The 23,783-nt window shown below is 46.7% G+C and overlaps 1 protein-coding gene and 1 pseudogene across 2 annotated transcripts in view; one reads left to right on the forward strand and one right to left on the reverse strand.

The window, feature by feature from the left end:
• The window catches only part of LOC149351409 (synaptotagmin-15-like), a 254,495-nt pseudogene that overhangs the window by 103,416 nt on the left and 127,296 nt on the right, over positions 1–23,783 (reverse strand). The gene's annotated exons all lie outside the window — the stretch shown is intronic.
• LOC149351410 (uncharacterized) lies at positions 12,510–12,995 on the forward strand. The gene has a single exon (XM_089577014.1). It carries the CDS (start codon positions 12,525–12,527, stop codon positions 12,993–12,995), a length of 471 nt encoding a protein of 156 aa, XP_089433140.1. The 5' UTR covers positions 12,510–12,524.

Here is a 23,783-nt window from a genome sequence, read left to right on the forward strand (position 1 = left end):
CAACGACAGAGCATGGGAGCACTCTAAATCGCTAGAAAAGGGAACAGGGTCCAATTTGCCCCTTCACTACAAAGAGCGCAAATGTGAGCCAGTGTTTGACGGTATCAAGACTCTTGACCAGGAGCCGCGATAAGACAGCGCGTGAGATTCTAGAGGCCATTCTGATTGCAAAGAAAGGAGACACATGCTGTAGTGATTGTTATTTTACCCTTCGAAGTAAGGAAATCGCCTTCATGATCTCCAGGCCTTGATAGTGAATGTGTGTGTTCTAAGAAGGAAAATTCTGTTCTGCATGTTATGTTTTTATGGTTGGATACTTTTGCGCTGAAAGCGTTCCAATTTTTGATCTTTTGTTGTTTTATTGTGTATGACAGTTTTTTGCAATGATTATCTGACGCTGCTTTTGCAAAGATGTTTTTGTACTAGAAGTAAGCAACGGTAACTGTGAGGTCAAATGCAAGATAGAACGTGTTGTGGTCATTGTAAATTTTATTTCCAAGAAGGAAGGTTGATGTGATAGCAACTGTGAGAGGGTCATGTGACTGAGTGCCTTGTTACATATTTGAGCCTCGAACTTTCGAATAAACAGTTGGTAGTCCAGCCTCTTTCCTATCTTCCACTTCTCAATTTTCCTGTGTGCGTCTTTTTGGCTGGTTTAATTCCTTAATGCAGCCCACCAATATATTTATTTCGCACCAATGAAAGGGGTAAAAGTGGTCGTTGCTTATAAAATATCCAAATTCCCCAGTTTCGCGAAACTCGGGGCATCCTCCATAGCGCCCCTGCTCACAACTGAAAGAGCGTTTGGATCGTGCTGGCTAGTGCGAAGCCATCGGTTCAGGTAGCCCAAATGCAAAAAGCGTCAAAGAGAACGAAAACAGGCGCTATACAAGCTAGAATTTTTAGTTGGCATCGGTCTGTGATTTTGCGATATCTTTGCTGTTTCTTGCACGTGCGCGTCGTGAAGCGATTATACGCGTCTGTAATTTAAAAAAAAAATGAGGTGTAGGGGACGTGCGCGGGGGGCTGTGCAGTGTTCATGGTGTAATGAGACGGATTCAGAGAGACATTTATGGCATGATTTCTATATTCGGTGGGAGAACGTTATGTGATCGGTCGCCAGTAGACGGTAGGGATGTCTACAACATAAACATGTACCAATGTCAGCAACCAACGTTAGTTAATGCATTTAATTATTTTTTGATAACATCGTCAGCCATTGTGGCACGCAGTGTCTACCTCACGATACGTGGCTACGAAGGCTCAACTCACGCAGCGTCTCTAGCTCTTTTAAGAACAAATAACATCTTCAAAAACAAGAATAAAGATTACCTAAAAAAAGACCCTTCATGTTTACGTTCGCTAAAGGCTTGAGAGCTTCGCTCGAGTATCTTGCCGTCGTAACTTTATCGCCTGAAACCGACGAGGTCTCGTTGCTGAGCTTGATTATTTGTTCTCCTCTCATGACATTTTTTTTTTTTTTTGCTGCCGGCATCATGTTTCTGTCTGTATGACAGAACTTATGATCTTCCTACCACAGAAACAGTTCAGGGAGACATTAATTCAGGGTAACTCGTCTTTGATCATACGACGCATCGAGTTTAACCGGAGAGAAAAATGGCGCGCAACCCCTAGCTCGACCTCTTTCTCGGATGCAGCGTGCCCCTTATTTTCTGAAATGCGCCGCACTGAAGGTAAGTCGAGCGCATCGACTGTTTTGGGCACCTGGCGCGAAAGATAGGCAACGATGATCTGATGTCTGCTCGGCTCGGCTTGAAATGAACGTCGCAAGGCTGCATACCGTGGCAGAGGAACACGGCAGAAAGACGCTTCAGCTTCCGAGCGAAGCAGCTCGTATCGCGTTCCACTTCCTTCGTCGACAACGCCGGCACGTGCGCTGATCCGAAAGCGAGTCTCTCCTGTTTACGACTCAACCCCGGTGCGTGCCGACTGGTGGAAATCATGCAGTCGTACGGCTTCCCTCCAGAGCCGGGCTTCTTGGAAGTGCTGACAGCACCTAACAGTCCCTGAACGTAGAGAAATACGTAGCAGCTACTGTGAACCTGACTTGGAAGATACTATATATATTCCTCCGGTGTGCCGAAAAGTGATACTAAAGGTACTTTGAATGCTATGTCACCCTTCCAGTGGAGCTTGACTTAAGTGCTGTCGCAGCATCTGGGTGCAGCCAGTAGAAACAAGCTTACGATGCTTCTGCAAATGCACATAGCACGACGTGATGTCGCGTTCATGGCTGCTAGCCGTGGCCTCTATCACGCGATCCGTTTCTCGTGGCAGGCGCAGCATTCTTGAACGTTAGGCGGATGGCATGCATGTTGCTCTTGGGAGACGCTGCCTTCCGGCTTAGACAACAGAAACACTGTTAGTGTGTTTTTTCTGCATTTTTTTTCCCAAATATACATGTCCGTCTGTAATTGTCGTTCTGCCATACGACGCGCGCCTTCGCGGTCTTCCCAGTCGCCGTAGAAATTGTCCGCTCTTCAACCACGTCGCGCGCGCGATCCTCTTCGTTCCAGTAGCGTTCAATTTCAAGTCAGTTTTTAAAGTCACAGCAGACGCATGACCTGCCGTCGAGAGGGTCAACTTTCCCAACTTAGAATGTCAAGATGGCAAAGTCTACAACCACGGCTTTTTTAAAGCCACAATCTTTCGTTGCTGCTGCTGCCCTCGTTATGTACAGCGTCCACTTTATTGTGCAAGGTTGCCGCTCAGACGCACCTCGCCTCTTCAGTATTGAGCGAAGCTCTTCTCCACCTAACATTCTCATTGCCTTGAAACATTTGACCCACTTTACACGAGCCGTAAACGCGGGCGAGATGGCGAGTTTCTTAGTATCTTTACACGCTGCACCAGGGAGCCGAGTGCTGCAACACGCACTGCTGCACACGCAACCTGCTCGCTCGCGTCTTCGCCTAACGGGGCTCGCGAGTTAGCGCTAGGATCCGCTTTGGTCGCGAAAGCCATCCCTCTTGGGAGCCGTCCGAACAGTGTCAGGCCACCCGGGACGGCCGCGCTTAGTCTCGAGTTTTCTAGGCCGTTAAATCGTGAACCGCTGCGCAAAGCCCTTACACCGCAGACGGCTTGCGCAGACCGCTTCGCTTCCCTCCCAGCCGCTTCCCTAGGCCCGCGTCGAGTGCGGTCAACCAAGGGCCGTTTGCCGCCGCCTGTCCCCGACAGGGACTCCGCCGACGACCCACACGGCGCCGAGATGCGCCACTCCTCTCTTCAACGGTCAGCTGCCTCCGGAAGGGATGCAGGGCGCGCCTTCAAAGACAAAGGGACGGCACTCGTACCGTCTCCGGGTCGACGCGAATGACGCGGGGCAGATGTCACAAGAACAAGGCACGAGACATGGGCACGTTGAAAACGAGGAAGGAAGGTGCTGCGCACAGGCAGCATATCGGTGAGGGACAAGTAAGTGCCGAGCCATCCTTCGCAACATCAGAAAGCGGTGCGTGCCAATAGACAGCTTTGTTCAGGTTATGTTCGCTCAGAAATCACGAATATAGAGCCTATCGATATTTCGGCTTCTTCTGAATGTTTTACGGGACACTGGCCTTCTCAAACGGTTGTAGAAGACCTACTCTTCTTTGCCAACACGAGGTGCATGCGGAACAATCGCCGACATGGCCATTTATGACTAACACTGCCTGGATCTTGACAACGCCTCCAAAATCATAGCCACCGAGAGTGAGCAGAGAGATAAAGATTACTCAGCCTTGATACACCGATTGTTTCTTACGATGATACTTTGGGTCGGAATCAGAACAAGGCTGACGGCCGGGCGAGTTGGTACTGATTCATCGTAAAACCAGCCGGAAGGCATAAAACAGGAGAAGAGATGAGTACAAGACGAGGCAGCTAGCCTCGTCTTGTGCTCTTCTCTTCTCCTGTGTTCTGTCTTCCGGCTGGTTTTAAGATGAATCGAAATCAAAATCAGATAAGTACAGCGCTTTAAGAATTGGTGCACAGTTATGTTAAGAAGAACATCATCTGAGTGTTCATTAACGTTGTATTGTGAAGTTTCCTGTTTTACATACCTGCATTTTTTTTTTCATTGTTAAACTGTCTTGTATCTAAACCACTGAATCTGAAAAATGTTGAACAGAGCACTGGTCATACTGTGTATTAAATGTACCGTGCGTTAAAAATGAACATGATGATGACGATGGTCCTGGGATACGGGACTAAATTGAGACCCACTCAAAAAGAAGACCGAAATAAACGAATTTTTGCTTATTGCTGCTGTTAGTACTATCACGCTGCACTTCTGTAGCTGTTTTCGCGCCCTCAAGCACAAGATAGAAAGAAACTTTATTCAATCGCCACAAAAGTTTCAAAGGTCAATCTTCTATGCTTAAGTTTTGCTGCATGTCAGCCATACAGCGCAGCAAAAGAACACGTGGTGCAGCCTTAGCTGATTCACTTAAACCGGAACAACGCACGCACCTTACAAGCGCAGGCTTCCGTGCATGCCTTAAATAAGCAGACGCCCGTACCCTGTTTCGTTATACGGGGCAAACAAAACCAGAGTGTAACAGCCTTTATATTAATTTCATGAAGAAATGTTTGTCAATTTTTATCTGCTTGTTAACCTCTTTGATCTATAATAACAGTAATGCATTACAAACGAACTTTCGAGATTTTGGCCAGAGCGGGAGCTTTCAATACAGCTCAAAAGTAAGCTTCGAGAATTTTTGTCGCCCTTCGAAGCGGAATGACAACGACAGCGGTCTCGCATTAATATGGTGCTTCAGATGGTAATCAGTAAAAGTGAATTTACTAAATAAATATGCTAATATTTAGATCTACATAAAATACCTGCACTTCAACATGTAATTTGCTCCATAGGGCGGCCACAAGCGTGCTTTAAGCTGCGTGCTTCGGTGAAATTCCACGATACTTTTAAACCATGGTTTATGTAACTCATATGTGGCGCCTGACATATGCCCAAGCACAAGGATCAAGCTTGGTAAGCTCCAATGACCATAGCAAGAGAAGGAATAATAAAATACATCATTCCACAAATATTTTTTTCACGCGAAAGTTTTCTCGCATTCTTCATTAAATCTCATTGTGAAACTAATCCAATCTCAATCTGAAAACAGTCTGAACACAGGCGGACATATCGACCAACAGGAGCGGTGCTTTGAGGCTATTTTCAGGCTGTTTTGAGATTGAGAGTGTAACGTAATCCGGGCACTGAAGGCCGTTTATGTGTTGCGGTCGGCAAATCCCAATTATGTTCATGGGGGCAATAACAGCTACTGTAGTATATCACGATAGTAGTAATAGCAGCAAGAAGCAAAACTTCGTTCTTTGTGGGCTTCTTTTGAGGGGGTCTCAAGTCAGACCAGTATTACGGGGCATTCTTTATCATCATCATCAAATTTCTTTTCGACACGTGGCTTGTAGTAATTGCACTGGACTCGGAAAGAAAGTAGAAATAGCTGTCAGACATGTAGTAGGTAAACCAGGTACAGTGAAATTATTCTCGTGCGCAAAAACCTTTACGTCAGCATAATATTTTTGTGCTCAGTGCGGGCTTTTTTTACTTGAAAGGGCAACTGAAGGGGTTTAAGAATGCGACGAGCTAAATGGGTTAAATGTGTGGAACTTGTAGGCGAAGAATGCGAAGCCTTTTTGGGCTAGGGTATGAAATCGTGACATGACAGCCGAATGAAGCCACGTAGACATTCAGGCTTCGCCCCAGTGCACAGCGCTGGGCTGTTGCCGCAATCTTGACGTCATATATGACGGTGCTACGGCAGTTTACAGAGAAAAAATGGTTGCCTAAAAACCCACGAAGAGTCGTTCGGCGACGTCGAGTAACGTGAGGCAGCATGTGAGCGAAAGTAGCAGAAATTTGAAATTTCGGCAACAATGAGGTCATCACGAGTCTCTCCGCACTTCGTCGACGCAGTGAGCAGAAGCCTGAACATCAACACTTTTTTATTTAGCGATTACATCAACATCTTATATGCCATCACAAAACTACATAGCATGCTTTTGCATTCGAACCGTTCAATCACCTCGAATGCTCCAAAAACCATTTCAGCACTCCTTTAACTAATCCACAATATGCGAAACTCAGTATGCTGGCAATATGTGATAGTAAGCAAAAGCACCTTCAGTTAATTTATTTCCTTCTTTTTACGACTAGTGCCATCAAGAAAAAAAAGTGCTTGCATGCAGTGTTTTCAATAAATAGTGGATGGTGAGAGGAGCACTGAGTTTCTCGTAGCCAAGTATTAGGAGTTTATTTTAGTCAGCGCCAGCTTATGCCGCCGCAAGAACACCGGTACCTTATACGAGCAAATTTTCCAACCAGGCTATAGAAAACTATTTCTACGAGCCAACAACCTTTGCAGCTTTTGAAACCAGCGGACAGTGCGTTAAGACAATGAGCCATCGTCTGTGCGTGTAGAGAGGACGAGAAATTCGAGGTGGATTTGCCGATTGTGTAAGAGATGAACGCAAATCAGGGCCTGGATTGCATAACGTTCACAATTTGAAAACAATCTCAAAGCCCCGCTCCTATTGATCGATATGTCCGCCGGTCATGGCCGACCAATAGGAGCGGGGCTTTGAGTCTGTTTTCAAATTTAGAGCGTTGCATAATCCGGGCACAGATACACTCGCGCACACTCGCTTGAGTGTTTTAGTACCGTATTTTGTAATCTTTCAGCTGATAAAACTACCTCAGTTTGACCTTATTGCTTGTAAGCACTGAATTAACGCTTGTGTATAACTTTCACCAAACTTTTTTAATGCGAACGCATCATATGCCCCATGCGAAGGAAAACCTCACACCGGAAGTTGTCTACACAATTGCTCCGCAGGAAGTGGTACCTTTCACGTGACCTGATTCGAAAAAAAAATTCGCCGGCATTGGGTTTGAACCCAGGCCCTCTGCGCGCCAGGCTGACACTCAACGCATATGCCCCAAAGGGTCTTATTTTTTCTCCAACATGGTATTTGCTACATGAGGTTTTAGCTGAGGAGAGCGATGCTGGAGCGGTTCTATACTAAACTCATTTTTATTTTCTTCTATTACACGCAGTAAGAACTCACAGGTATTCTCGGAGCATGAAAGAGCCTCAATGAGTGGATCACAAAGGAGGAAACCTCGCGCACCGCTGGGATAAGACGCATGGAAACGTGCGTGCAACGCCGAACTCCCCTTCGTCCCCTGCGATTTTGGCATTTGTTTCCCATCGTTGCCGTCTTCATTTACTTCCCTTCCTGATATACAGCCTCGTAAATGAACCTCCACAGAACTTCGTGCACGACCGGCGCCAAAATTACGCTCGAGTGAAGCGTACGAGCGTAGTTACACATGCAACCGGTGGCCGATCGCAGCTGCTCCGACTTGTACCCATGCATAATACATGTCGCTGCAGGGATCCTCCGCGAAGATCCGCTGAAAGTTTCATTCCCCGTGACCAGCGCCAAGGCGCCTCGGCCGCCTCCTCACGCTGCCGCTGCATTCACCGGAGCGAGCGCAAATCGCATGCTCTGTCGGAGGCCTCTGCCCACTGGTTTCGCTAAACGCCACCTACGGATTTTTTATTTTTTCACCATTCTATTGCCATAATTTTAACACCTGCGAGAGCGCACTGACCGAAGCGAACGCGTTAGCTCGGCAGGAGCTTTGTACACTTCATACGTTGTTCGCGGGAAATGACGCTTTCTTTCGCCGTTACTTCAAAGCTGCTTCGTGGTTTTCGCATTTTTACGGCGCTAAAAATTTTTATAACTGAGTAATACTGAAACTAACTTGTAAAACTGAAGAAGACAACTGAATACGCCGTATGGCGAATCTTATATCTTACGACATCATTTTACTGCATGCATTTCAGAATGACGTTGTGCTTAAGGGGGAAACAAAAAAAAAGAGTTCTTATCTAGGAATTTTTCTCTGTTAGCTAAAATAGCGCAACTAGGCAGTTTAAGCATTAATAATTCAAGTCTTTTCAGTAGGAAATCTTTCGAAGGACGAGAAGTTTCTGAAGAGTTCTCTTATTTTCCTGTTCTTTTTTTTTTTTTTTGAAACATGGAAAGAAGCGGCGATCTTCCCATCTTTACCCATTGTGCTAGCTTCTAGCAGCCCGGTACCTTTGTCATGCCGTCAGTTGGGATAGGCACTGAAAAAGAACGTCAGTTTCGTCCAAGTATTCAGAAACGTGCTTCAAGATTGAAAAGACGCCTACTCTCTTACTACGCGCCTCTTATCACTTCCCAGGCACCCAGCACTTTCGTTCTAAAATTTCTTTGCTAAAGAGCAAGGAGGCATAAAAGTCTGCGATGACGACTGAACGTCCTTTCTTGGAGACGACATCCTACAGACAGCGATATGCCGCCATGTGACAGCTGTGACGAAATGCCGATAGGAAATTTTCAGACAGCTTCTGCCATCTGCACGTCTGACTCGACGATATGGCCGGATTTAAACAGCCTCTCAAGCAAGTCTCGTTCGCACAGGAGCTACTGTCTCTCTCTGTGTGTGCGAAAGGTAACGTTCATCTTTTCATAGCAGCTTAAAATCCCGTACCGCTGACAGGTACTATCACGATGGAAAGAAACGCGAACAGAGCGGAGTCTAGGCGGTCCGCTGTTCGCATTTCTGTTAAACACGCTTTTACTTCGGTGGTAGTCAAAAGATGCTTGAGATGTCCGTGACGCATTCTAGGATGACTCTCATGTCTTTTTATTACCACCCATGCAAAAGCGCCATAAAAAAAAATTGAACAGCGGAGCGCGTAGGCGCCGCGTTGTGCGCGTTTCTTTCCATTGTGATAGTACATTCCTCTAGATGTCACCATGTTAGGTAAATTAGTGCTTAGCTTGAGTTCCTGCGTCGATTCTGTGTCTGAGTGTTGCTTTGAGCAGTACACGAAGAGGTGGGGAAAAAATGGTTCGTTGCTTGGTCAACAAAGCTTAGAATTCGAGTGACAGCCCACAGTTTGAGGATGATTTGAACAATATTATACGGTCGAAATTATAAATAAAGCCCAGTCATCTGCTATGTGGGTCCAAAAATTTGCGTTATTTACATGACATTGGCATGAGGTGTTGAAGAAGAGCAGGGTGTCTCTGTACAAAACGTGGCTCCGATATCGGCCTAGTATAGGAAACTAAATGTGTGTCTTCTTAGTTACTTATGGACTTTAGCATTTACTTTAGCATTGCCGCAAATATGCACCGTTCAGCCGTCAGCGATATCTCAATTAGAAAGCGTGGGCGCCAATGGGCTGCTTCACTTCATCTATCATTTTTCATTGATCTGCTCCTTGATCGTCTCGACGACATAGACATAAATGTACTACGGACTGTTGGCCCAAGGCAAGTGTGCCGTGTCTCTACTGCGGCCGGTCTAGAAGAAATGCTATGGCGTACTGTTTTTTGTGAGCAGTCTCGAATCCAGTGCGAACGTGGCTATATCTGCGATGCCTTGCACCGTAATAGGATACCGCTGCCCCCTTTCTTGCAGTAAAATTACTTGATAATCGCATTATTGCTGTCAGAGCTTTGCCATACGGCCTAATTACTGCTTGAGCCACGCGATCAGTCACCTGGGGAGTGTTGGTAAAGATTCTACGTCGGAGGTAGCTTAGTGAGTACGTGAAAGCCTTTCACGGTTGCGCTTTCACATTGATCAATATACTTTTAAGAGCGACAGCAGCAACCAGGTTTTGTTGTCTTTCCATGGATGGCAGTTAAGCGAATGAGGCAGAACAGGGATTCGTTTGCGGGGTTTCCGGACGTGTTGGGACTTTGTTATTATCGCGACTCACCATAAACAACTTTGCTGAGCCGCCGTCACCAGCAACTCAATAATTGTAGCGTAGGGCATGTTCAACACTTCGTGCATGCTACTATATAGTGAACTCCTACTATTTGTGTTTGTTTTTGTTTTTTAAAACTGAAATCTCTTCCTCTGCGTTTGTTGTATTTGCGCACTTATTCTTATTCTTGCTTGCACTAGACCCAGAAACTGTAGGCGTTGCTTTCTTAGAAGTAGCCCTATTAGTGCTCATTTAAATATTAAGCGCATAAGGACGAGAAGGCTAAATTCTCAATTACTGGACGCCCCTTCTATTGCTGTATTGAGCCTCTCAGTATGTGTTTACGTATCTTCTGCTTTGAACAAGCTTCCACTGGATGTAGCTGAAATTCCGAACATCTAGGCGGAGAGGTCGACTGTATTTTATCCGGTTTTCGCGGAGGTCAAGAGGTCTGGAGCAGATAAAATTGGTAAACTGGTTATTTAGAAAAGGAAATGGCGCAGTATCTGTCTCTCATATATCGGCGGACACCTGAACCGCGCTGTAAGAGAAGGGAGGAAGGTAGGAGTGAAAGAAGAAAGAGAGATAGAGGTGCCGTAGTGGAGGTCTCCGGAATAATTTCGACCACCTGGGGATCTTTAAGTGCACTGACATCACACAGCACACGGGCGCCTCTTGCGTTTCGCCTCCATCGAAACGTGGCCGCCGCGGTCGGCTTCGAATCCGGGTACTCCGGCTCAGTAGACGAGCGCCTTACCACTGAGCCACCGTGGCGGGTTCGATAATGCCTTTTGGGACCTGTGGATCTTTCACAGGCGTTGTGATCCAGCGTGAACCGACTTAAAAAGAATGTGTCATTTATCCTACATTTGTGACCTCATCCGCATTTTTTCTGATTCTGTGTCTGCTTCCTGTGCGCAGTAATTCTGAAAAAGCCATTAGTTCTCACGTTTTCTTCTGGAGGCGCTGGTGATCTTCCTGTTTTGTTGGCAAGAGATGAGACTAATGTGAAATCCAACAAGCCAATTACAACATCGGCTACTTACAAGAAGGCAGTGTAAGCAGCGAATTAAAGATGCAAGCTTTGGCAGAAAGTAATACAGGGAGAACTTCAGATTGGGTTCAGAACACGGCGGCACTTGGGTGATAGCTTGTTCATGGTTACAAAATGTGTACGAAAAATTAGGGTGGCTAAAAAGCCTTTGTATTTAGTCTTCCAGGACATCAGCGGTGCTTACGACAAAGTAAATTTGCAGCATATGAGAGCATACTGAAAGAGCAGAAATTGGTGATGAGGTAATAGAATTGCTGAAAGAAATTTGCCGGGATCATAAATTTCAAACTGCATGCAAATCGGGGAGGCAGTCGGTGTTCGAGGAATAAATTAAGGATTAATACAAGCTTGTTAATTATCCCCACTGCTGTTCATGATTCATGCTATAGAAATGGAAAGCAGGCTACAAGGAAGTACGTTACGATATAAGCTCTCATATAAATTTAGCAAAACAGTTATGGTGCAGGGCTCAAAGTCTTGATGTATGCAGACGACAACGTACTCTTAGCTGATGGCCAAAGGAATCTGCAGTCTCTCATGAATTTTAGTGAAGACGAAGGTGACGTTCTAGGCTTTAAGGTCTGCGCATATGATCCAAGTTTTATGGTAATGAATGAAAACACCGAGCAGGCGCTTAAAGTACAAGAGTATCAAATACATAGGATAGGACAGGACATATCTTTCGGAGAATGAATAAACGAGGGTAAGATATACCAGAAAAACAGTACAGAGCGACTACAAGCATTGTCAGAGTGGATGCCATTAAAAATGTGATATTCTTGCCCATTACTAAGTCACAATTTGTATACAATGTTTTCCGTCAAATATAAAATTTTCTCTTTTGTCTATTGATCATAAGAGCAAATTAAGGAGCGCAGATACAGTCGAGCCCACTTATAACAGCCGCAGATATAACGAACGCTCGGTTAGTACGAACGAGGGCGGTGCTACCGTCAGAATATAATATTGGGGCAATGGAACAGTGTCTCACATAGAACGAACTGTTGTGGCCTCAACACTCGGTTAGAGCGAACGCGAAGCTGTCGGGCCCCCGTAAAATAAAGTAAAAAAAGAAAAAGCGCGCGTTGAAAAATGAAAACGAAAAAGCGCGCGCGCGCGGTGACGAAAGAGAAAGTGGCGCCGCCCGCATCGCTGTGATGCATCCACGTGATTTGTTGCTCCGTTGCCACCCCGCGCTGAGGGCATTGCGCCGTCAATTCTTTCTGTGCGATGGCACTGCGTTGACATCGTTGCCGCATCCGTGCCTTTCCCAGATCGGGGAGTTGAAGGCTGCCTCAAAGCGCGAGCCCAAGGGCTTGACTTGCGCCTGGTGCGGTGGAGGATTGTACGCCGACCTCTTCAGGTGCTAAAAGGAAAGCTGTCGACATCGCAACGAAGATGGCCATTGTTAATGAACTTCCTCAAAGTGCAAAAAACTTCTAACTGGTCAAGAAGTACGGACTGTCGAAATCGACCATTTCAACCATTGCTAAGGGCAAGGAAAAGATTCTTGGTGCTAACGTGAATGCCGACCCGACGACTAGAAAACGCCTTCGGAAGGCGACCTACGCGGACGTTGAGGACGCACTGCTGAAGTGGTTCGCTGACGCCCGGTTCGCATCAGCTTGCTTGCCGCCGTGGAGGTGTTGAAAGCGGCGTGGATGGAACTCACCGCGGAGTGCATAGCAAATTGTTTCCGCAAGGCGGGTTTCATGGGCCCAGGCACCGAGGACGCCATAGATCACCCACCGGAAGGCCGGTCGCACGAGGACTTGTGGCAACGCGTCGTTGACACGCAGCTGGCCGGACCTGACGTTGCCTGGGACGATTTCGCTTCTGCTGATGACGACGCCGACATTGCGGAGCCATGCACTGATGAAGCTATTGTGCGTGAAGTGCGAGCCCTTCCTGACTGCCCAGAGACCGACGAGGATGATGACGAGGGTGCTGCTGTACCGCCGGTTGCTGTGAACGCTTCAGCCGCGGTCGGTTACATCGCGTCGCTTAAGGAACTCGTATGTAGCAGAGGCCTTGGCGATGAACATATTACCGCGCTGGAAAAATTAGAAACGGCAGTGATGCGATCAGCTTTGAAGAAGCAGACATGCATCACGGACTTTTTTCAAAAATAAAGTTAACTTTCGTCTCGTTTGCTCTTTTTGCCCGTATTATAGGTGGTCCACTTACTACGAACTTTGGATACAACGAACAAATGCCGCGTGACGATCAAGTTCGTTATAAGTGGGCTCAACTGTATAGTTTTCCCAACCCGCTCAGTTCCTACAACCCTAAAGTGCAGGTACACTGGTGCTGCCAATATATTACTAAGCCCGCTTTCGGCGTTTGAAATTTTTTTGACGCATTCCGTAGAGAAGATGTGTCGGTCACTTGGGTTTACACGCAAGCGCACAAGCGGCATTCCGTAGAGAAGATGTGTAGGTCACTTGGGTTTACACGCAAGCGCATCAGCGACATGTGTTGACGTATGCCTATTGTACCTCCTAATTTTCGCTAGGTAAGGCGTGACAACAGTTTCGTCGCCGAAGCGCGCTTCGTAATGTTATGGCCGGGAGTGTGCACGCCTCGGTTTCAAGCTGTGTGATATGACAGCGAAAAATATTTTTACTTCGTCTCAGCTCTCAACGTCGCTTTCCGGCCGTGGGCATCTGAACTATGAGCTCCGAGAACTAAAATAATTAATGAAAGAGAGTTTCATTATTGCCCCCGAGATATACAGTGCAATTTAGTCGCCTGATTTTTCCGATCATTGAAAACAATGAGGACCGAAGCACCGAACCTGTATAGAACAGGAAGCACGCCCAATCTTCGATGTTCCCGTCTGCTTCCTTATATCAAGCAAGCAGCTAGTATTGAGTTCGTGTGCGAAAAACGCATTGATAATACTGATGTAATGCACTTTCGCGGAACAACTACAATGAAGATTGCGACACAAAAACGGCAGCTGGACAGATTTTTTTTTTCGGGGATGAAATTACTTAAACCCGCATGGCTGTGCAGTTTGTTATTCGACAATTGTGTAGCAGCTAGCTATAGCAAAAGGTAAAAAGTGCGAATTTCATTACCAGCCGAGCTAGCAGTTCTGAAAATCGATATCGGAAGAAACACAAGAGGCAGCAAAGTGCTGGCAAATGCATGTGGATCAATTGCGTCACTCGAACGGAATTTGATTGCGAACGACGGAAATGTGAAAATGCTGCTCAGCCTTGTTGCAAAACCAACATAAACGATTTATTTTGCGACGTGCACGGCAAAGGAATCGAGGATGAAATCCACTGAAAATTAGGTGCATAGCACACATGTTGCGATAGCTCTGGCAAAAAATAAGTTCGCGGAAGAATTCGCAAAAGAATTCGGGCAGCAATTCTGTTTTTTATTTACAGACAGCGATGCATATCCTGAATGTTCTGCCATAGCTTTTATTTGCGTAGCTCATGAAATAATGTAGTCCTTTCTTTCACTATCATACACAAAACTACCACTTTACTCAGTTTAACAGCCCCTAAACAATGTCACCTTTGGCGTACACAGAAGGCGGAATTGCGCTGTCAATGCCAGTGCCCTCCCCCCTCCCCTTCCCCCTAACCTCAATAGTGTGCTGGCATACGCCTGTTGTAAAATATTTAGAAGCGGAAATTCAGACATGAGAAGTTTCTTGCACATCGAGGGGGCAATTGCAGGCGACTGTCATGTATTCGGAGGCTGGTTTATTCACAGAAAAAACTTCCCAGATTGATTCGTCAGCATATCGAGAAGTTTGCATCAACTGTGCATTGAAACCCAAGCTCCACGAGCGGGTACATCTTGCTCCTGCGCACCTTTGTTCGTAGTTTGGCCAGCACTTATTACTACTGTTATCATCACCACCGTGATCGTCGTCAACGTTGTTATTTTACGGAGAAATGTGCACGAACCCGGAAGAAGTTTGTAAGTTGCTCGCCTTGTAGACGTTATTAGTGGCCGCGGTTACCAAAAGATCGCCCTCACGAATTTATTCGCACATTTAATCCGCGATAGAAGCAGATGCAGCGCTTATACTAGTTTTCCCAGATACAGCATGCTGCTTTGTTATTCTAACTGGAACTTTAAAGGATGAGCGCCCTGGAAAAACAGCTTTGTATCTACCAACTCTAAATCTTAAATGTACCATAGGTGGATTCCGCGTTTTCGTTTTCTTCATGCGAACCAGGTGATTTTCAGCGTGGCTTCAAAGTACACAGAGCAAGCACTGCCGCGGCCGAACGTGCTCACATGTGCTCTCAGGTATTTGCCACCGCTCATGATTTAAATGCATGAATGACCGCCCTTTGAACGGGACCACGCGTGAAAACTTAAGGTTACATTCGATTTTAATGGCGAAACGACTGGATCACATACGAGGCGGAAGTTCCTGTTTACGCACGTGCCCCCTCCTCCCCTCCCCTCCCCTCCCCCCCTCTTCCTGCTATACTTTATTTTTCGGTGTTGAATAAAAGCTGTCCCGAACCGACCTTTGACCTTCCACTGAGTTTTACAAGGTTGGCTACAACGACTACGTGCACACCGCGACAGAAGCGCAGTTCTTTTTCTGCCTCTCTCGATCATGAAATGATCATGAAACTACACACAGCGTGCTGATTTATGGCAGATTATCAGGGCTGCTCCGCGCTGAGTTGGTACTGTCGAACTACATTTAAGCCTGAACCCGACGCAGTCCCCACGTTTCTACATCTGCTTAGGTTCTGAAACATTTGCGCACCATGAACATGGCGCGCGAGCATGGCACTACGGACCGCACTGCGTGATCCAATTCCGACCCAGAACAGTGCGTAGTGGCTAACGTAGAGTGTCCTAGCCCTTTGTAACCTAAGAATGAGCCGATATCTGCCTAACTGTATTCCTGTTGGAAGCAGTAGCTATGACGTCGAACACAGGAATAAATCTTGCTACCCCGAAGTCTTTAATCAGCACATGCGCAGCTTGAAGCCCGTTTCAGTTAAGCTCACTGGATGCTTCGCACACTCTCGGCCAAGGCGCAGTACCGGCCCCAGATAATAAAACTGCCGTGCACCGGAGCTTAATCGGAATATCCAACCCACTGACTGCTAAGTTCCCAAAGCGACATGCTACCGAATGAGCCGCAGATATTCTTTTTTTTTCTAGCATGATATTTATTAGATTGAAAACGATACTAACGATATTTACGGTGCATTCAACAAGAACTCTCTGCTCAGCTGGCCAGGAGCTGAAATAAATGCGCACACTATACGTGTGGCAATGACGACTGATCAAAGCTGCAACCATGGACCCATCAGCTCCTGTTCACAAAGGCTGCTGCTCTCTGTCGATGAGATTCACCGGCGGAGAGCACGCAACGTGTGGAAAGATAAAGACAGACGCGGCCCCCGCAATGACAGAAATAACGATAATAGTGATCAACACGCAGTAGATGAGCACAATGGAGATCTATCGCTGATAGTTGTTTGGCGCCACGGAATAACCTGCTGCTTTTATTTTATTTCGCCTTACGTATTGAAGTCTTCGCAGTGCTTAGTTATAATTTTCTGCGAGCATAATTTTCGTCGAGCTAATCTTGTTAGTGCTTTCTTTGTGGCGGGTGGAAAATTGGTCTTACGCTTTGCATTTTGCTCTATAGCTGCTGCCTGCTTCTTTCTAGAGCACGGGTAAAATTTCTTCGCTTATTCTCTTCATCTCTTCAGTTAATAGTTGTTGCTGCCACTGAACGAAATGGAGCAATGGGAAGGTAATTTCTCTGAACATCTCCATCACGCCGCCCGTATACAAGCTCACGTACAACGTACTCTCGGTACATAATTGCTCGAAATTTGCATTTGCGCTGAGTTGCTTCCGTCACAGAGCATCAGCTATGAAAAAAAAAAAGGTAATCGCACGGTCATAAACGCAGCGAGCCATCAAGAGGAAAAGAGGGAAGGAAACGAGGGGAACGCAAAGTGCAGATTCGCGTTGCTCTGGGTCGGCGGGGACTGCGGAAGCTACGCGCGTGCCTTTTGTACGGACTTCCACGAAGCTCGCTGGCAGAGCGCGGACGCTGCCACATACATGCACTCGCAATCTTTCAGGTGAGACGTACAGATATGCTTTGCGTGTTTACAGAAATCCTCTTACGCAGATCCTGGTTTCCGCAACTTTTCTTTATTTCGGGCTACGCACCGAACGCACGCACGCAGGCTGCAGGCGTGGGCGCAGCTCCCGCGTCTCCCGGCGGCGGCCCCGAGGAATCCTTTTCCTGCGCGTTTAAAACTTGCAAAACTCTCCCGCTGCTTTTTTCTTGCGCCTGCGAGCTTTTCGATCGAACATTGCGAAAGCGCTACGCGGCGACCTTGTTTTCTTATTCATAAACTCAGCCGCTGCTTCGACCGTGAAACTCATTTCCTCCACTGCAGTGCTGGCAAACGGAGAGCCGCGACGGCCAACGGCGCCGCGGGATGTGTCTCGCGAGTCTCGTGGTTCGCACACCGCGAACGCCTTTCCCCAGGGGAGCCTACCTCGCATCCGCGCGGAGATTACAATATTCGGGCACCAGTCGATGATATTCTCGCCGTTTTAGCAGCACCCTGGCGTTGAAAGCGCGGCCTGTTTGTAAACAACGGCTACGACCGTGGCGCTCTCAACTTGCCCATTCGTCAGTGATTTGCCGAATGTTTGGCTAATGAGGTTCAAATCTGCGCAAAAAGAAAGGCAGGTAGGATCAGGAGCTCATGGTATTGAGTGAAACCTCCAAGACTAAACGCTTATCTCGCCACAAAACATGCTTCTCTAATCATATACCTACAAGCGACTCTTGCGATTCATATGCACACTCTGTTATCTAACCTAGAAAGCATATACAACGGAGTGACAGCACAAAAAGAGATGCTCGAGCCTTTTTTCAGCATAGTAAAGTGTGGGCTTGGGCTGCGTGGTAATGGTAAGACAGACGAGAGTCTTTCCTCTGTCTTTTCTCGTCTTCTTCGTTTTCTGCGCGCTTTGTTGTCAAGATTTGTTCCAGCAGTCCGTGAGGGTGCCGAAGCTGCACGTAAATTTTACGCATCCATCCCGCCAGCGCTGCGAATGGATGTATGCGCACAATGCTGGTGTCAGAACACTATCTCGAGCCACCAGTCTTTCAAAAGTATTACGAAAGCCCCCTGTAAACCTTCGGTTATATATATTTCTCTTTCTTTTTATTAAATTGGCCGTAGTAAAACGTTTGCCTACTTCCTTTCTCCTTCCTCTCATTGCTTCCGTAAGTTTTATGACGTGGCGCACGAGACCTGCCCCCGAGAATCGAATGCTGCCTTGCACATGTATGTACTCCCGTCGCCATCGTCGTCCTCATGAATGATCCACCGCCACTTTCACAGCGCGTCATCTCCATGTGCCGAGTGCAATAGTTGTCCTTTTTAACCCATAATAAGCTGACAGTCTGAATATAAAAGACGAAAGCTGAGACAGGAAATCTCGGCACTTGCGAAGGGCGCGTCGTGCGGACGGAAGGAGCTAGACGATGCCGGAGGAAGTAGTACTGCAGCACTTAAAGGGAGCACGACGGCAATTCTTCTGCTTCCTTCCATGCATCCCCGCGGTCGCTCAGAATGCACTGGCGGGGATTTCCGTCCCTTATTTACTTTTAGACTCGAAGCCGCTGGTTCTGAGCCCCTCTGACTACGTTAAATAGGGGGGGGGGGGGGGGCGTGCAGCAGCGGAAATGCGCGCCGGCTGTAGTGGTATGCTTTCCTGCGCCTTGAGACCACCGGCTTATACTTCTACACTGGCAAACCAGCTAGCAGCTGCTCGGCCTCCAATAAGGTTGGGAAATCGCGTTGAAGTCGGGAGAGCCGAAATCGAAGAGTGTCGTGAGCGGAGTGCAAGTAGCGTAGGCGTTTACATATGGCACTCTCCAAAACCTAGGCTTTTTGGCAGATGGAAACTGTATAGCACTTAGCGCGAACGCGGCATTACCACGATCACTGCGTCACAGATCTCAGAGGAGAATTGTGTTTAATCGGAAAGCTTTGGCACTAGAAAAGAAACGGCTACCTAAAAACTTTTTGAGTTGAGTTAAGGTTTGAATAAGGTACTAGTTGGAATAGCCTTTCGATTGTTCTGCCGGCAATTGCTCCACCGTAGTGACACTCAGTTGTTGATTAAGCTCGGGAATTTGAGGCACAGGTCTCCGACCTGACTTTCTGATACAAATCATGCTCGTTTCGGCGCTTATCCCGGCCAATATTTTTAAAATTCACAACATACCTATTGCACGCCACGTGCTCATACCTAAATGGAGTTTACATAGAAATTTCAAATTCAAGATTTTCCAAGGATCCAGCGCTTTTTAATCGAAATGTTCGGCGCCACTGGAGGGAAGCTGTGTGAAGGAAAGGGAGCGCGAATGTGCTTCTATCAGCCAACGTTCCTCGACTCCTCCTGCCCCACCTTGTAAGAACTGTTGTGCAAACAACGAGAAGTTTGTTGCATAAAAAGCTGTTTACACTTCTTGGGCCCTTAAACATACCTTACGTCGAAAACAACCCCTTCAAACGCGCCTTAACATTCCGCTAGATGACTTCCGCGTTTCTCTTGACACATTAGACACTTCTGGTTGGGCGTAAGCAACGACTCTACGGGTAACGAATGCGCACGCGCAGAACTCCACGTATCTCGCTACGGACACGTTCCGAGATGCGCTGACAATGGCGACGCGCAGCTCGCCCGCTTCGGGACAATGCATGTCGCCGCGGCGTTCTTCGACGCGATACCTAAATCTAAATTGTGGCTTTCGGTTTTATTTCGCACACTCCCGCCCACAGGTCAAGATATAAGCAACCGACAGATCCTTTTTTTTAATAATTTGGCGATTTTCAAGCTGGCAAGCCTAATTAATGCTGTGTACGTTCGTCATAGCAACAACATCCGACGAAGCTGATGGCCCACATTTTATCTACTTTTACAATTGCTTCAGTTTCCAGAGTTTTCTTCTTGAAACAAAAAAAAAAGGTCCGTGAATGCAACCACCCTTATCATCAACAATTACGGATACAAGTTCCTGCAACCAAAGCTGTTATATGCTTTGAGTTGTAGTCGCTGGATGGCACCACTGCGTGTACGACCACTCGAGGAACGCTACGGCGCGGCAGACTGGAATTGTCGTGTTTGCGCTGCACGCACCGCAGTCAGCCACGCGTACTCAAGCTGACTGCGTACGCCCAATTAAAAGTGTCTATTGCGCGTAAAAACTAAAAGGAAGCTTTTTTTTTTTGTCATAAAATATCGCCACAACTGTGTACGAAGGTCAAACCTGAATAAAGGAAAGAAGGAGGAAGCTGTCTACACAAACTCGAAATCTTGACCACTCCACCAAAGAAAAAAAAAAGTTCCGGAATACGTGGCGGTCTATCGATCTTTTTTTTATTTCAATTGTTGAACAAATTGTCGAACTTAAAACTTAGCTGCATTTTTAATGTCAGTACTTCGCATAATGCATCAGTTATGATTTTTTTCTGCGAGTCTTTAATAATTTCGTCATTCGGAGGTTAATACCGAGTTTTAAGAAGCACAAAATGACATTTAACTGTGAAATACTACGACGCGTACCTGATTGTGAAGACCCACGTTGAGGCTTCTTTTACCATTTGGTTACAGCAAATCTAACTTGGCACAGACGCAGTTTTCTTTCTAACCTTACTCATCAGATACCACGCATATTTTTCGACCTTCTTGGCATCATGCATCTCAGTTTGCAGATTCAGTATAGTTTGCCTCTCGGCCATGATGAAGTTCACACAGCGTTCCTTACTATCTAAGCGCCTCCGCTCTCCAACAACGCCGTAGCCGGTCGCATCGTGTTGCACCTCTACACGCAGCGAGCGCTAAATCTGCATGCTAACTCAACACTCGTACGGTAACAACACTCGGAATGCGAGAGAATCTATGCGGATTAGAGCGCCTCCGCGCTCTGCAACGGCACCTCGAGACTCGCGTTCGCACCTGAATCCTGCTGGTTCCTTGGGTCAGTGCACGTGCTTTTGGGGAACGAAAGCCTACTAGTTCAAGGTCATCTGCGCGCGAATTCTTTTTTTCTCATGTTATCGTGCGTGTGCAAATCCCGGCTGGTCTCCGAGCTTCTGAGCGTAGTGCGAGTCGGCGTAACGTCGTTGCTTGAAAGCGTTTCATGCCCCACAAAGCACTCGGCTCGCTCGGCTTTCCCGCGGTACAAGCACACGCAGAAGCCAGTTTTCGCCGCAGGAAAATTCGCCTCTGCGCTTGAGCTACGTGCTCAACAGGGCAATTACAACTCGCCGTACAGCGCACCGCTTTCGAGGGTCACTGCGCGAAATTTTCGGGACGGGCTATCAACTTAGCGTTTAGCGAAACCGAACGAGAAACAAAGTGCACACTCCATGCACACACTCGGCACAAATCCGAACCGCCCTCGATGCCGGAGGACTATGGGCGCAGCTCGACTACCCCTCGAGTTCACCCACGTGCACTGCAGAACACTATAGGACACACAGTTGCGCTCACAAACGGCAAGTTTGGTTTTAATGTCCCCACCTTCCTTTCTGCCACCCTATAATCGTGACAAAGGAGAGATAGAGCACTCTAAGATGTCGATTAGTAATATCGTCATTAAAACAAGATTGATTCCAGCTGCTTACATAAGAATTGAGTCGAAGCGAATCGACCAAGCATCCCTTGACTGTATGCTTCCAGCGCCATGATCCTGCGCCGCTGTTGCGCTTCTGGGCGGCTTGGTTCCCTCGCTACATTGCAAGTTCTCTATGGAATCATTGCAGAGTAACGTTCTAAATTACTGAAAGTAAATATTTTCAGAGATGCATTATTAATTGTTTTTTTTTTTTTGCAGTGAAATGTTGCCAGGCCTCAATTCTTTTTGTATATTTGCAATATCATCTTAGCAGAGGTTTTAAATCAAAGGTACTGCAGTCTTGGTCAAAAGTCTTAAGGCTAAAGGCTTTTCACTTCAGCCGCATAACAGAGCCATTACGGCACTATTAAAGACCAAATGATCTTGAAATGCTAGCAGAAAGTTTCGTCTCGCGGTAGAGAAGCTTCCTGCTTGACTTATGCTTCGAATGATCCGCTACACGGAGGATTCTAGGGGCATTCATTTCGTTGCAGCTGGACGTTGTGGCCTTAAGACTTTTGACCGAGACTGTACCTGGCATATGTGGAGATAAAAGGAGGAATAAATAAGCCCGGACGGGTGTGGTGCGCCATGACGCGAGACTGGTTCCCTTCAATAACTGTGTCATTGCTCATGGAAAGAGGAATTGTTAGTGTAATGTTTTGATATCAGCCTTCCAGGCTATCATGTAAACATATTCAAAGATCTACGTGCAGAGTAGACGAAATATAACTATGAGAACTGTTCCTCATTCACAGGCCTACAAACACTGTGTGGTCCAGGTCCGTCCGTCCTGGTAGCTTGTTTACTGAACAGGCATGCTACCATTTACGAATATAGTGAGTTCAAAGAGGTCATCTCTCCAAGCAGATCCTTTTGTAGACGGCACACGAATTTGAAAAAAAGCCGCAGTATCGTTATCCTGCGTGCGAAGGCATGCCTCGAAATAAATCAGTTTCAAAAGGACGCAACTTGGCCTCACGGATATATCCCATCCCGCTGTGTCACATTCCTGCAGTCATACCACTTCAGGTTATGTCACATTCTTCTGGTCCAAAATGAAGTCGTCGAAGACGGTCCTACAGTAGATCAAGCTCTTTCATCGGCGAGCTGCGAACAGACATGTCTGTCCTCGACGATTGCGCTACCATTTCCGGGTCTAACGGAAAAGGTGGAGGTCTAGAGAAACGGGGCTAATTGTTTTTGTACAGCCCGCATCAGGGATTGCGCAAATAATAATTAACGTTCAGCCGCTTTGAAGAAGAGGCAGGCGGTATGTTTGTCACAAAAAGAAATGCTGGCGAAGAAACAAGCTGCTTTTGTGGCAAACCGAGGCTCGGTGGTTTGCTCCAACTTTGATTCGCCGCGCACCAAACTGATTGAAATGAAAGGCACCGCTCAGTGCCCAATTTAAGCTGGACAATGCAGGAACAGGGCATGCGACGGCGTAGCCGCATAAACTACACCAAGTGCTCACGAGCGTGCTTTAACGCAGGTTTCAGAGCAGACTAAGAGAAGCGGGAGTATGAAAACGCACGAAAGAAAACAAGCCAAAGTAAATATATTTCCTCTTATGGAAGAAGTCGGCTGTGTTAACGTGCCACCGGAAAGAGCGCTTTCTATACTGCCTCTCCCTATGAACTGCGGGCGTGAATTCAGCATTCAGTGCGAGAACTTGGAGCCGCATTTCGAAGAAATGAGCTCGAAGAAAAATACGTGGATTAAACTGCTCCGTTTTCCTTACAGCAACGAATAAATGCTAATAAAGCTGTCTTGTCTTTAATAGGTATGTGTATTTGGTCTGTATTTATTACAAGCTGCTTTTGCCGCTTGTTTTTATCTCGGTTTCCACAGGTTCTGGAGAGAGAGATGGGCTTTGCACAGAAAACTGAAGATTATTTTTTCCGTTCTCACTACGGGTACGGATGGACGTCCCACGTACTATCAGCAACAAAAGAAACGCGAACAGGACAACTGAAACAAGAGCAGCAAAATGAGAATATCTTAGATGGGGAAGCTCGATACTAGCGCAGACCAATTTCTCTTCGAAGGCGCTAAGACTGCTCTTCAGAAGTGTTAATCAACCTCGTTTGCATTTCTTCTCCAGAAGCTAATATCTGTGTGTTATTACGGTTTCTCTGTTCTCTTTTGCGCGTTTCATTTGTTGCTTGTAGTACACCAACGTATTTTTTTTTTATTTTTGTACTGGGGCTCCATCCCAGTATTTCTAGCAAACAGTGCAGCTGGTAGTTTT

The sequence above is a fragment of the Amblyomma mixtum genome, chromosome 3, assembly GCF_055824585.1.
Source record: "Amblyomma mixtum isolate Tamu chromosome 3, ASM5582458v1, whole genome shotgun sequence".
Classification (NCBI taxonomy): domain Eukaryota; kingdom Metazoa; phylum Arthropoda; class Arachnida; order Ixodida; family Ixodidae; genus Amblyomma; species Amblyomma mixtum.

What these genes read in the sequence shown, in the direction of transcription:
- LOC149351410 (XM_089577014.1), top strand. Translation starts at nt 12,525, where the DNA reads ATGGAACTCACCGCGGAGTGCATAGCAAATTGTTTCCGCAAGGCGGGT.